Source organism: Perna viridis, chromosome 5 (assembly GCF_037379345.1).
Source record: "Perna viridis isolate PV_CMFRI_1.1 ecotype Kerala chromosome 5, ASM3737934v1, whole genome shotgun sequence".
Taxonomy (NCBI): Eukaryota; Metazoa; Mollusca; class Bivalvia; order Mytilida; family Mytilidae; genus Perna; species Perna viridis.
In genome coordinates, this window is record NC_142449.1 from 1,094,696 (window position 1) to 1,108,284 (window position 13,589).

Below are 13,589 nucleotides of genomic sequence, written 5' to 3' on the forward strand. Positions count from 1 at the left end.
TTCATAATGAAGACAGAAAAAAATATTTTTTAGATATTAAAATGAATGCATTGACAATTCCATAATAAGTTTTTTTAATATGAAAAATGAAAAAAACAATTGTAACATCTATTCATACAACAAACGAAATTTGAAGACATACCTGGACTGAGAACTGTATATATATCCTTCTGTCTCCTCACAATACAAACACACATAGTCTCCAATACATAAATATTCACCCATCCCGGGCTCTTCACTGTACCCATGGAGCTACAAAAATATCCAATAATATCAATGTCATTTTAATCCAGATAATATATACTTTAAAAATGAATTAATACGTCCATGCATTGAACTAAACAGAAGTTCTAAATGCAACCAACTCGCTATAAATGATTTGGCAACTAGACTTGCTGTTGGGTGGTTGATGGTTTGCTCCGATTTGTATTTTGGTTTCGGTTCACTGGCTTTACCTTCCGCCCCTGCTACTACATCCTGACGTATGATGAGGTAACATCAATTCTTTTAATTACAAGAGAAAGGTATCTTTTTGTTCCTACTAATTACAAACAACAACTAAAACACGTGTCAGTATATGGCTGAGCGAGTTTTTTACTTTGGGAAAAGCACCAGGTTTAAGATTCTCAATTACTAAACATCAATTTAATAGCATTTTCAATACACTATAATTCAGTTGTAAAATCGAGCTTTTTACGTTTGTGTTTTTCCCAATCGTCTTCCTCCTGTTGATTTTTGATTAATACTAATTATTCGTTATCTTCCAATGAAACGGGTCCTACATTCACTAACTGAATAGAACTCTCCGGACGTGCCTTCTGATGATAATCATATCAATGTGGAGCAGACGTTAAATATTAGTATGTTTTACTTATTAAACACGCACTGAAATTTACAATAAAATGTTATTATACAGCTACCGAAACCTCAGAACCGACAGGACAATCTCCAACCAGAAAATATTCTTGACTTGATTTTATCAAATACATGTAAAACTCCTTAGTTTGAAGCACTCTCTGAACCTTCAAAGGGTTAATGTCAATTTATTTTTTGTTTGTTTGCACCAACAGAAAATAAATAAAAAGAAAGTGAAAAGTAATATTTTGGGGAATAATTCGAGTTTTATTAAAATAGCTATTATTGACATTGATGAAGGAGCAATTACTGGATAAGAATATAAAACAGATGTCTGACACTGTCATATAAGTATACTAAATACCGCAATGGTTTAAAATAAAAATTAAACTGGAGAAAGAAAAATAAATAGATGAAAACAATTAATAAGCACTCATTACATACAGTTCCGTAATTGAAAATGGTGAATTCCGCTAGCGTCACACTCACATCATCAAATACATGTATGCAGCCCGACACGTATTTGACAGTGGGTCCATGTGGATAAATATTGGCTCTACTGACAAAAAAGGATCAGCTGACAGAATGGCACGAGAGAGCATCTTTTATTTAACATTTGGATGTGTAAATAAGACCAATCAAGAGATGACTAACTTGGTCAATATTATTTCGGAATTTTCCACATACTCAGTTAAAGTCCCGACTAAAAAATATTATACATCGTTGTTTTTCCAAAAAAGATAGTACACCTAAATACAGATACATAGTTCTTGGTAGAGATTCCTCATACTTTGTACGAAATAATTCCAAATTATCTTTCAAATATACAGAAGATGTTTACAAAATGCTGGAATTTTTAATCGACAACATATTTGTCCAGTGTGGTGGACGCGTTTTTCAACAAACGGTCGGCATTCCAATGGGAACAAATTATGCTCCCCTACTTGTGACCTATTCCTTCACTCTTATGCGGCTGACTTTATTGCTGATCTGATCAGAAAGAAAGAATGTCGTTTAGCTAGGTCTTTTTATCTCAGTTTCCGTTATATAGGTGACGTATTATCTTAAACAATCCTAATTTTGGGGATTTGATACATTGCATCTACCCCAAAGGACTTGAGATAAAGGTTACTAGACACTGTGAAGTCGGCCTCATATCTTGACCTACACTTAGAAATCGATGGTAAAGGAAAACTATTGACCAAACTTTACGACAAACGTGATGACTTTTCATTCAAAATTGTTAACTTTCCTTTCATCTGTGGCAACAGCCCTTTAGCACCTGCGTATGGAGTGTTCATATCAAAACTTATACGTTATGCCAGAGCTTGACGAAACTACGCAGACTTTTTGTATCGCGCTAGAATTCTAACAAATAGGCTTCTGGAGCAGGGTTATGTTGTTACAAGATTGAAGTCATCACTACAAAAGTTTTATGGCCGTCATCATGAACTCATGGATCGTTACGGTGTATCCATCTGCGCCATGAAAACTGATTTGTTCAACGGGTCATAGTTTTCCTTTCCTCTTTCGTCTACCCTGGACTTGACTTTTTATGAGCAACTCGGCGGATGTTTCTAGAAATGCAGAGGACGCTTACCCTACCGGTGCACCTGGTCCATGCTCCCAATTTTTAGTGGGGTCCGAGTTGCTCATTTGCTTTTGTTACTTTGTATGTATGATTTTAGTTACTCTATGTTCTTTGTTGTGTGTGTCTGTTATCCATATCTGGTCTTTGTCCCTGGATTACATTCTTTTGATTACCGCTATAACCTTGGTTCCCTTGATTACTCTTTTTAATAGTTTAGTTTCCCTTATCATTCATTTCACTTCGTCATCAATATATTCATGTCGCTCTGTCGAAAATTGACACAAACGAAACATTAATATAACACTTTAAAATCATCACACTCCTTCCAGAAAGGATTATATAGATTTTTCATAGTTGTATACTATCAGAAAGCATGAAAGGGAGATAATGTTTAGAGAATTTATTATTATTGGGTTCAGTCACAGTGTTGGTAATACGGCTAATAATTATCACATATCTCCAAGATACAACAGAATAATACTACTTACAAATTCCTCTACTGATTGGATTAGTGACCAAGAGTCAATTACGCCAGGTCGTAGTGCGAGTCATATCTATATTATATGTATTGTTGTCATCATAGATTACTGCTGGGAGGCTTATTAATACATGTATTGTTGTCATCATATATTACTGCTGACTTGTTAATTATATTAAACAATTAGTGTAAAGTTGATTTAAATAACAGTATCATGCTGCTTATTATTTTATCCCGGGAACCATAAATTGTGTGGCAAGAAAATAACGTTTGTAATATAACCCTTTAGCCTATCTTTTGTTTCTTTTCCACGTGAGTTTGAGTACATATAGAAGAACAAACTTTTGTTTTGGTTCGTAACGTTTAATGTTTAGGATCTGTGGGTCGTTCACCAGTGGTAAGAACAAAGCTTTCCTGACAATATAACAACTCTAACAGCACATACAAAGTATTCCAAATCTGATAGAACCACATTCACATATTAAACATGAGAGTTACATTAATATCACGGGGGATGTTTGCTGGCTACAACATTAACTCACATGACAAAATTTTATATAAAATGTGATCAAGCATTTTCAACAGTAATGAAAATCATTAAGGCTGTTTTGTTAAGATTTATAGGCTATTTGCATTTTATCAGTGACAAATATTTAAAAGACGTGTTACATACGTACTAATTAAGCAGTAGTTATGAAATTAGTGCATATTAAACAGATACATGTAAGACTTGAAGAGTCGATACCTATATCATACATGTGTAATGATTTATTAAGTTATACAGTGTATCAGAATTTGATATGAATTATGTAACTATTTAGCGAAATCGTATACAAACGATGTAGACAAACGTAAACTCAAAATGAATATATATTCAACTTTCCGTTTTTCCAACAAAGACGAAAATACATGTTGGCAGTCACAAAACATGAGGTACAATGTACAAACACCAGAAAACGCTATCATATTCTATATACCACTTAATTCCAGGTCCTATACAAAACGTTATACTGTACACTGTAGTTCAGACTCATTTGTACGCTATTATTTCGTCACAGTTGTACAATGTTCTGCTGATACATTTTGGCAATTGCTCTACAGCGAAACCTCGATCAAATAACCATTCACATAGAAGAATTCCAAATCCATTGCCATACTATTGCTTAAATATATGTCCACGAGGATGTAGAAAGAAAAACACTCTTGAGATTCACAAATGTAGATTTTGATCACTTTTACAAAAAAAAAAATAAGCAAGCTTGACACAGAAAGTGCACATTGTGCACCATTAGAATTCTGTTCAACCATCAAACCAAACTTATAATTACAGACGAACAACATAATAAACTATTAAGTTAGTACCGTTTGATATACAGATTGACCAATTTACCGCCAGGATCATAAAAGTCTAGTGTAACAGATGCTGAGGGATATCTAAGTGTGTGTATTGGGACTAATTAACGACATGTCCAAATCTCACAACAATCACCTAACAGATTTATCAATGATGTTTTACATAATGATATGCAATATTAGGAAAATAGTATTAACGTCTTTCTCGATGTTAATATTTACAGTCAGTCAATTGGTTTTGGGTGTTTACATAATTATCATGATTTCTCGTTATTTGAAATTTTTGGAGTCCAATATTTTGAGTAAAAAAAAATTCCGTTTACAATCTTTTGAAAGACCTTAGTACACATGTTTTTAGACGTTTGATAACCAATTCAAGACGATAACAATAACGAAACTAGACTTTTTCTTGATTATGTAAACAAAAACAACAGAAAACCAGACTTGTATTGACTTTGGCAAGAAATACATATATGTATTGGCTAACAAATCAGTTGATCTAAATTTTGTCCGCAAAATGGTGCTAGGATTTCTTGAAGAGCGATAGAAATTAAGGAGAAAGCGTAGGCGGTAGATTGACAATACCTGCACGAGGCCTAGAAAACTGAAAATGGGTAGTTGTCGTTGTAGTTCAAGATTTTTAAGATTGATCGATAGAATTTGATGCTTCGACTAGTTTGATGTCTCAGAATCATAACTAATATTTTGTAAAAGGAAAAACAGAAAACATTAAAATGTTAAACCTATAAAATAGCCATATACAAAAACAAATAAACGTTTAAAATCTGGGACATAACATATACCCCCACCTGTTAATCTTTCAAGGTAAAAGTGTGAAAACTTTCAAACATTTAACGCATTATGCATCATTACCGAAAATGACCTGTTATTCATCGTTTTCATTATTATTATAAAGTTTGAATTGAATTACAGTTCTATCATTCGGAAATTGAACGTGTGACGGACGGACAGACATGGGGACAAATATTTTTCCCAACTCGTCGAGCGAGGTTGTAAAATCCAGAAAACTTGTTTTATGATAATTTTAATAGTTTGAGACTGCTTAATCCATTTTAAGTAACCGTGACACTTGGTAAATACTGATCATAAAACTATAATTCATGGAAAAATAATTTTACCGCTCATTTTCGTCTTTTGATCTCTTTTTATTACAGCAGGTATGTAAACCTTAATTGTTTACCAATGAACATAATTGTGTTAGTATCTTTGTATGACATGAAGCGTTTCAACATCACTAGACTTGCGTCACTGTCATTAACACATTGTGTTAAATAGTTTCTGATTCCTCTTTAATTGAAATTACAAACACAGGAAACAAACATGACAGCGAACAGTATTGCTGCATCATTGGAAATGATGGTTTTCCCATTATAACAGAATGATATGTTGTCGTAGTTGCTCTTTGCTTCATTCATGATTATCGTTCTTGGCTGATGGACAACACCTACATACAAGTCTGGTAGTGTTGTAGATACTATTGTACTTGTGTCGGCAACCATGAACCATTCAAAAAGAATTCACTTTCAGTAGATAACAAAAAAATCATTGCTTCCCCAGGCAAGCTGAATTACTGTGTATTCACACGTTCCAAACATATTGGAAATATCATTTTTTTCGGATCTGAACAAAATTTCATGCTAGTTTGCCTGCCAACTATAGCATGTAACTTCAGACAATAAACACAATTAAGGGGGGTATTAAATACAACCAACCAGACTCCAATTATGCTATAGTAAATACAAAAAAAAACCAAAAACAAAAACAAAAACAAAAACAAAAAACAAAACAAAACAACAACAAAAAAACGATTTCAAAGGAATAGGTTGGGTTCTATAAATAAGTACATTGCCAAATCACAAGTTCGTTATCAAGAACCGGTACAAATGTATATTATATAAATTCCCTTTTGACTTTCAACAAAATTATTACGTTCACAAGAAGAATTGAATATTCAACTGATGGTTATAAATTGTTGTCTACAAACAGTAGTTTAATACCACCAAAATTATAATACGGGATTTCAGCTTGCAGTTGATAGGATCAATGTAGAAATTTCATGTGAACTCTAGATAAACTTTAACGCATGGTTTGAAAAAAGATAAAGACCTATTCACATCAACAGATTGAACTTGAGGGAACCATAAATCGTAAATTTCGGTAGTGCATTATTTTAATATATATTTTCACTGTGTATTGTCCAAGAAAAAGGAAGGGAGTTTGGCTGTTATGCATAAAACATGTAATACAACAAAAACAAAAAATAAAATAAAATAAAACACTACAAAACAAACAAACAAAAAGTGAATAAAAACTAAAACAAAAACAAAACCAAAACTCGTAAATATGTTATTTATCACAATAAAATTGTAGCTGACAATACACCAATTGTCTTTGCACATAAACAAAGCCAAAAATTATAAGTTAAAACAGCCGAGAACATAGTTATCATAAAAAAAATCTATTTAACGAAATTAATTGCGATTGATTACTTCCAAAAACGCGAGAATGATTGTCATTATTGTCTAGAGTAGTAACAACCGGAAGTTTTTCAAGGGTAGTAAAATAAGTCATTTTGTTTTGTTTGTTATCAGTAATAAAAAAACAATGCTCAAGAACGAATTCAACTGAATAAGAGGTTTCCCCAGTTTTTAGTTTTTACAAGAAAAAAAAATATCCATAGAAAAGGGATGTTAGAAAATTAAAAATCTGTACTAAGACTTAACATTTAACAGAGAATCTAAGAACAGAACTGTACCTCTAAATCATCATCCATGTTTCCTCAACTTTATCAAATTCCCTCCTCTAATTGTTATATATAGAATTCGTATAACATAAAAAGAAATATCTGTTACTAAACAACTGTTTCTCCGCTTCTGAGATCATAAAACAAGCTGAGAATTACAGCGAAGAACAAGTTTTCTTTAATTAAGTTATTGACAACGCAGCTAATTACCAAGAAAACCCTTTATTCGTTACGTATAACCTTACATATAATAAAGAGTGTCAAACAAATAATAAACTGACTTTGTGTATCCTTTTAGTTGGCAAATAGTTGGATACGAAACAAAACAGTTTTTTTTTCAAGACAGTGCCTCTTTTTGTTACCATTTTGTTACCATTATCCTTTGACTATTATTATGTCTTGCCAGAGATTCGGTTCGTTGATGGTTATTCCACAAATTGATATGTTTATTCTAACTGGAAATTTATCACACAGGAAACCTCCCGGTTATGCGAGCTTTCTATATTATCTATTAAAATTCATGCATGGACAATGAGAGTGTTCGAATAATTAGTATAGACAGGCCACTAAATACCAGAAGTTGTTAGCTAATGGTTGAAAAAAAGGAAAACCAATATTACAAAAACACTTTTCATCAAAAGGTAGCAAATAAATAAATATATAAAAATTTTATAATTATATATTATGTGCTAAGTTTTACTCTGCATCTCAAACGTGGAACAAAAACTATGAGATGCAAAAAATTTCCGCGCTATAAACGTTGATAACATTTTGTCGCTTAACAATCGGGGATGTTATACATCGAATTTACCCAAATAACTTGAGTTAAAGGACGCGAAAGAGACTCCATACGTAGGTATTGAAGGGATTTTGCCACAGATGAAAGGAAATTTGACGATACAGAATGAGAAGTCATAGCGTTTGTCATATAATATGGTAATGAGTTTTCACTCCAAGAATTGGTCACGATATGAGGTTAACATCATTGTGTCTATAGTATCTTTCATCTCAAATTGTTTTTGGGTGAGGGGGAGATGCTATGAATAGATTCCGAAGTTTGGATTATTTTAGATAAAACGTCATATATAAAGCAGAAACTGAGATCAACGTATCTAGCAAAGCGATCATCCTTCTTTAGTTAAGATTAACACCAGCCTTATAGGAGTAAAGAGTTATATCAGCGAGTATTACAGAACTTTCAGTACAGACAATTAATAAAATCAAAAGAAAACGAAATAAACATAAAGGCATTATACCCCTAAAATAAATGTTTGATTTGCTATTAATAGCTATCATTTACTGTTGACTCTTTGTCTGACGCACACACACACACATTCACACACAGTGCATGACTTTTTGAATATGTTCTGGAAAAAATATATATTTCAGTCTTTACTTGCACTTACATTAACCTTTATGAAAACAAGGTAATGAGAAACGTTTACGCGAGTGATTACACCTTAAATTTTGAAATCATTATGATATAATATGATATGATAGATCCATCAGTTGGTTACGCTAGACCAATTAGCTGTCATTTATCTCGCTCATTTACTGTTTGCATCTTTTACAAAATAACTGTCATGTTTAATTCGAAATAAACACGTTTTTTTAACTTTTAAAATATACTTGTAAATATTCTGATAAAGTCATTCTTCTATACGTCAGCTATCTTTCTATTCAATGCTCCCAGTTTTTAGTGGAGTCCGAATTGATCATCTACTTTCGTTGCTTTGTAGGTATTATTTTGGTTATTTCATGTTCTTTGTTGTATGTGTCTGTTTTCCCAGTCTGGTCTTTGTTACTGGATTACATTCTTTAATTTCCACTAGAATATCGGTTCCCTTGATTACTGTTTTTAAAAACGAGCATTGTTAACAAAATATACTTTCAAATGAAAACAATGAAGGGTTCGAACAGCCATTTGATACACAAGCAGATATTTTTCACATGAAATTTATGTTAATCGAGCTTCACATGAAATTTATGTTTTTGTTGAATTTCGCGTGAGAGCTCGAATCACACGAATTTCACGTGAGCTCTGTCAGAACGTTCAGTTGCTCAGTTCGGGTGAAAATCATATGAAATAATTTTGCCTGTTTAACCACCTCATTTTCTCCAAAAGAAATACAAAAAGTGGATGTAGTATAAAACTCAGTAGGATATAAAAAAAACTGCAAGTTTACACACATTTATATATATAATTGCAGTCAATCATTGGGGCATGTGATGTATACAACACATGTGAAAACTTACATAAGTAATTAACCATATACATATTGATGGTAGAGATGAAATACATATATCATTGTAAAAGTACTTCTTAATATCAGAATACAGCTGGACATCTTCTTCTATTCTTATCATGAAAAGTAAAGTATTAAATTTCTCAATGCTAGATCATACAAAAAATGTGAAAAAGTCTTGCTTTTTTAAAACTGTTTTTTTCTAGTTGCTGTTTGTTTCTTTAAAGCATGTTTCTATATGCAATATTGACATATGGTATTTGCTTTTGTTTGCTTTTCGTCTTTTGTTCTTGTTTTCTTTATTTGTGCTTTTCACTTCAATGATAAATTGTTTGTTTTTGTTTCTCTCTGACAAATTACAATTTTTTATAATGGCTTCAAAAAAGATACGATTAATTGTTGAAGGTAGCTTAAGTACATAATTGAAATAAGGCCAAAATGTCTGCGACAAATGTCATATATTATCCAATGCATGCAATATATTGTTTTTTTTTTCTAGTGGTGAAGATTGCCAAAACATACAGACACATTAAATACACTATAAACATGTGATGTGATTATTTTAAACAAACTTTGAAGACGAACAATGTGCGTGAAGCATGTCACATTGGAAAACATTGTAACTACTGGTATATCAAAGTCATTTCTGGATAAATTATAAGTTAATAAACACTATCAAATCAATGTGGTATGGTGTATGATATATCAAAAGAACATCACAAAAAATAAAAAAAAGTGATGTGGTTTGTTTTGTAAAACAAGTTCATTCACAAGCAAAGAAAATGGACACGATACGTGAAATGATTTTACCTGTAAATCAGTTTCCATCTTCCAAATCAAATAAATGGAAATATTTGATGAACTTTTGTATTTAAACTTGAAAAAAAAAACAAACCCTAACCTGCGGTCTGAATAAATATAGTGCATCGAAGTGTAAAAATCCATATTGACTGATGTGGAAAAACTTGGTCCATGCTAAATTACGGACAAGAAATTATAGAAAGAACAAAACTGTATTTTCATAATCAATCAAAATAGACCAAAAAACTTACTTCTTTGTCTATTTGTTTCAGCATTCTAGAATACATTCTAACTTGTGTTTCTGTCTCCTGACTCAGAATGGAGTGACGACTGCTCTTTAGAGAGTCCATTTCTTGGAAAAATAAGTGTGGTTTCCTTGCCATGAATATCGAATCCATGCCAATTCTTCTACCGCTGTTCTCTTGTGGATTAAAATCCGTCAAGTATTGAATCACATTCTGAGTTTACAATGTTCCAGTTGAAAAACAAGAGTTTGATCACTGAAGAAATGTCCTCATTCATTTCCACTTATCATAGAAAAAAACTATTTGTGATTATCAAGCTATTCAGACAATACAAAATAAGTTTTCGTATTTTGACAGTTAAATACTCACTGACTTGAATGCCATAGTCCTAGCCTGTTGGTACGTTTTTGACAGAACAATCCTTTCATATCTTATAAAAGAAACTAAAGCTAAAAATTATAAATTTCATACTCAACCACAAGCGATACAGGCTGCAGTTTTCTGCATTAATCAAAACATATCTCTGGCTTTACTTATTATGATTAAATACACACTCCCGTATCGTCAAATTTAAAAAATGTCAAGATTTTCACTTCTTACCGAAGTTGAAAAATGATGGTAAACTTATGGTTTACATTTTTATAAACCAAATGCACACTCCTGCCTTTCTGCACTTTTGTAAAACATACTACTTATTAATTACCAAATTCATTATGAAAAACAAACCAGACTTCAAAAATGAATTAGAATCAGAGTTCTCTGCAGTAGATATATTTTAGTACAAAGACGAAGCCAGACGGCCCTCATGTTGAAAGAATCCAGAAAGCACAACCGTGGTCTGTCGTTCAGGCGTGCAAGTTGGCGTCTAATTTAAAGTAGTGAAGTTAGAACTACTCACAATTAATGAAATTATGTTTGATAATAAATCATCTGAATAATTTCCAATATTGTATAAGGATAACATCAACCTATATAAAAATCATATAACTATTGCATTAAAGCTAGAATGTCACATTGACGTCGTTACCTATATCAGTGTTCGTCAGGTAAAAGCTAAATCCATTTTTACATCATTAATTATCTAACTAATTAAATTGAATGATTGTTTTGGCTCGGAAGATTGAAATCGAGCTTCGTCAGTTGTTTTGAATTCTTCATAAAATTTGTGTTTACTCAGATAGCAACTGGTGTATTTGGTGTATTTTTACACCTTTTTGAACTGCATTTGATATTAATTTTCTGGGCTTTGATGAAATATATGAAACGCGAAATAATACATCTATAACGAAACTTTTTCCGTAAAGTTGTAACTTTCTAATCTTTAAGGCGTTTTTATATAAACTGTTTGGGTACCTTATTTAGAATTAGAATAGAACTTTAATCGTTAGTGAACACATTGCAACATGTTGATAAAGAAGCACATTGCTCAACATACAAATGTCCAATAAAACATTGTGTTAAATACTTGTTTTAACAATTTCCGATCATTCTATAGAGAAAACAATTCTGATGTTCCGGCTATAAAAACAACAAATGGCCGTGTATCAAGACAACAATTTGACCGTGTCTCCTGTAAAACAACAATTCTGCCATCTCTCCTATGATGACAACAATTTGGCCGAGTCTCCTATAAAAAAAAACAATGCTGCCCTATCTTCTATACAGACAAAAAAATTGTCCGTGTTCCTACAAAGAAAACAATTTGGCCTTTCCTTCTATAAAGAAAACAATTCGTTCCTCAAATAAAGGCAACACAACTGAATAAACAAATATCCAATAGTGTTGTGCTTTCTATTTGTTTCCGATCATTCAGTAAAGAGTAATCAAGGGAACCAAGGTTATAGCGGTGATCAAAAGAATGTAATCCAGGGACAAAGACCAGACATGGAAAACAGACACACACAACAAAGAACATAAAGTAACTAAAATCATACATACAAAGTAACAAAAGCAAATGATCAACTCAGACTCCACTAAAAACTGGGAGCATGGACCGGGTGCACTGGTAAGGTAAGCGTCCTCTGCTTTTCTAGAAACACCCGCCGAGTTGCTCATAAAAAGTCAAGTCCGGGGTAGACAAAACCATGACCCGTTGAATAAATCAGTTTTCATGGTGCTGATGGATACACCATAACGATCCACATGATGACGACCATAAAACTTCTGTAGTGATGACTTCAATCTTGTAGCAACACAACCCTGTTCCAGAAGCCTATTTGTGTAACATGGGCTTCTGGGCTAAATGCACAAGAATAAAGAAACAATTCTGCTTCTCCTCCTATAATGACAAGGTGGCCATGTCTCCTATAAAAACAACAATTTTGCCGTGTCTTCTACAAAGACGACAACAATTTGATTGTGTCTGCAATAAATACATCAATTCGGCCAACTCTCTTAAAGACAACAATTACACCAGACAACGATTTCGCAATGCCCCCTTTATCGACAACAATTCAGCCGTGCTCTGTATAAAGACAACTATGTGACCGTTTCTCCTCCAAAAACAAAAAATCAGTCATTCCTATTATAAAGAACTATTATAAAGAACAGCAGTATAGAATGAGGTTAACTGGTGAAGTAATATAAACTATTGTGCTTATCCATAAAAGATCAAAACATAAATATGTTCGATGTATGTAATAATGTAAAGTGAGATGTTTTCGTTATAGTCGAGTCCATTTGAGATTGTATCGGTGAAGTTCAGCCCAGAGAGATAGGTTTGTTGTAGTTCAGCCCAGAGAGAGAGGTTTGTTGTAGTTCAGGCGAGATAGATAGGTTTGGTGTAGTTCAGCCGAGAGATATAGTTTTGGTGTAGTTCAGCCCAGAGAGATAGGTTTGGTGTAGTTCAGCCGAGAGATATAGTTTTGGTGAAGTTTAGCTCAGAGATACAGTTTTGGTGTAGTTTAGCCCAGAGGAATAGTTTTGGTGTATCCCTGCCCAAAGATATAGTTTTGGTGTAGTGCAACTCAGAGAGACAGTTTTGGTGTAGTTCAGCTCAAAGAGATAGTTTTGGTGTAGTTTAGCCCAGGGATTTAGGTTTGTTGTAGTTCAGTACAGAGATATAGTATTGGTGTAGATCAGCCCAGATATATAGTTTTGGTGTAGTTTAGCCCAGAGATATAGTTTTGGTGTATTTAGCCCAGAAGCCCATGTTACACATGCTGAATAACTACCTTGTATTTGTCCCCTGCGGTATGATTAATCTCGAAATGTTTGAAAACTTATCTACAGTACATGTATATACCATCATTTCTGA

At 32.8% G+C, this 13,589-nt stretch overlaps 1 protein-coding gene across 9 annotated transcripts in view; it reads right to left on the reverse strand.

Annotated features, from left to right (window-relative positions):
- LOC148615530 (inositol 1,4,5-trisphosphate-gated calcium channel ITPR2-like) overlaps positions 1–13,589 on the reverse strand; it is an 83,973-nt gene that overhangs the window by 65,516 nt on the left and 4,868 nt on the right. For 5 of the 9 annotated variants that reach the window (XM_088581829.1, XM_088581831.1, XM_088581827.1 and 2 more), the window contains exons 1-2: positions 10,340–10,580; positions 143–252 (exon numbers count right to left, since the gene is read on the reverse strand). In XM_088581829.1, the coding sequence (XP_088437955.1) occupies positions 143–252; positions 10,340–10,486 (257 nt within the window). In that variant the 5' untranslated portion in view covers positions 10,487–10,580. Of the gene's footprint in view, positions 1–142; positions 253–7,053; positions 7,167–10,339; positions 10,582–13,589 lie in introns of those variants that run through there. The other 4 variants (XM_088581824.1, XM_088581833.1, XM_088581832.1 and 1 more) reach the window with 4 other exon arrangements.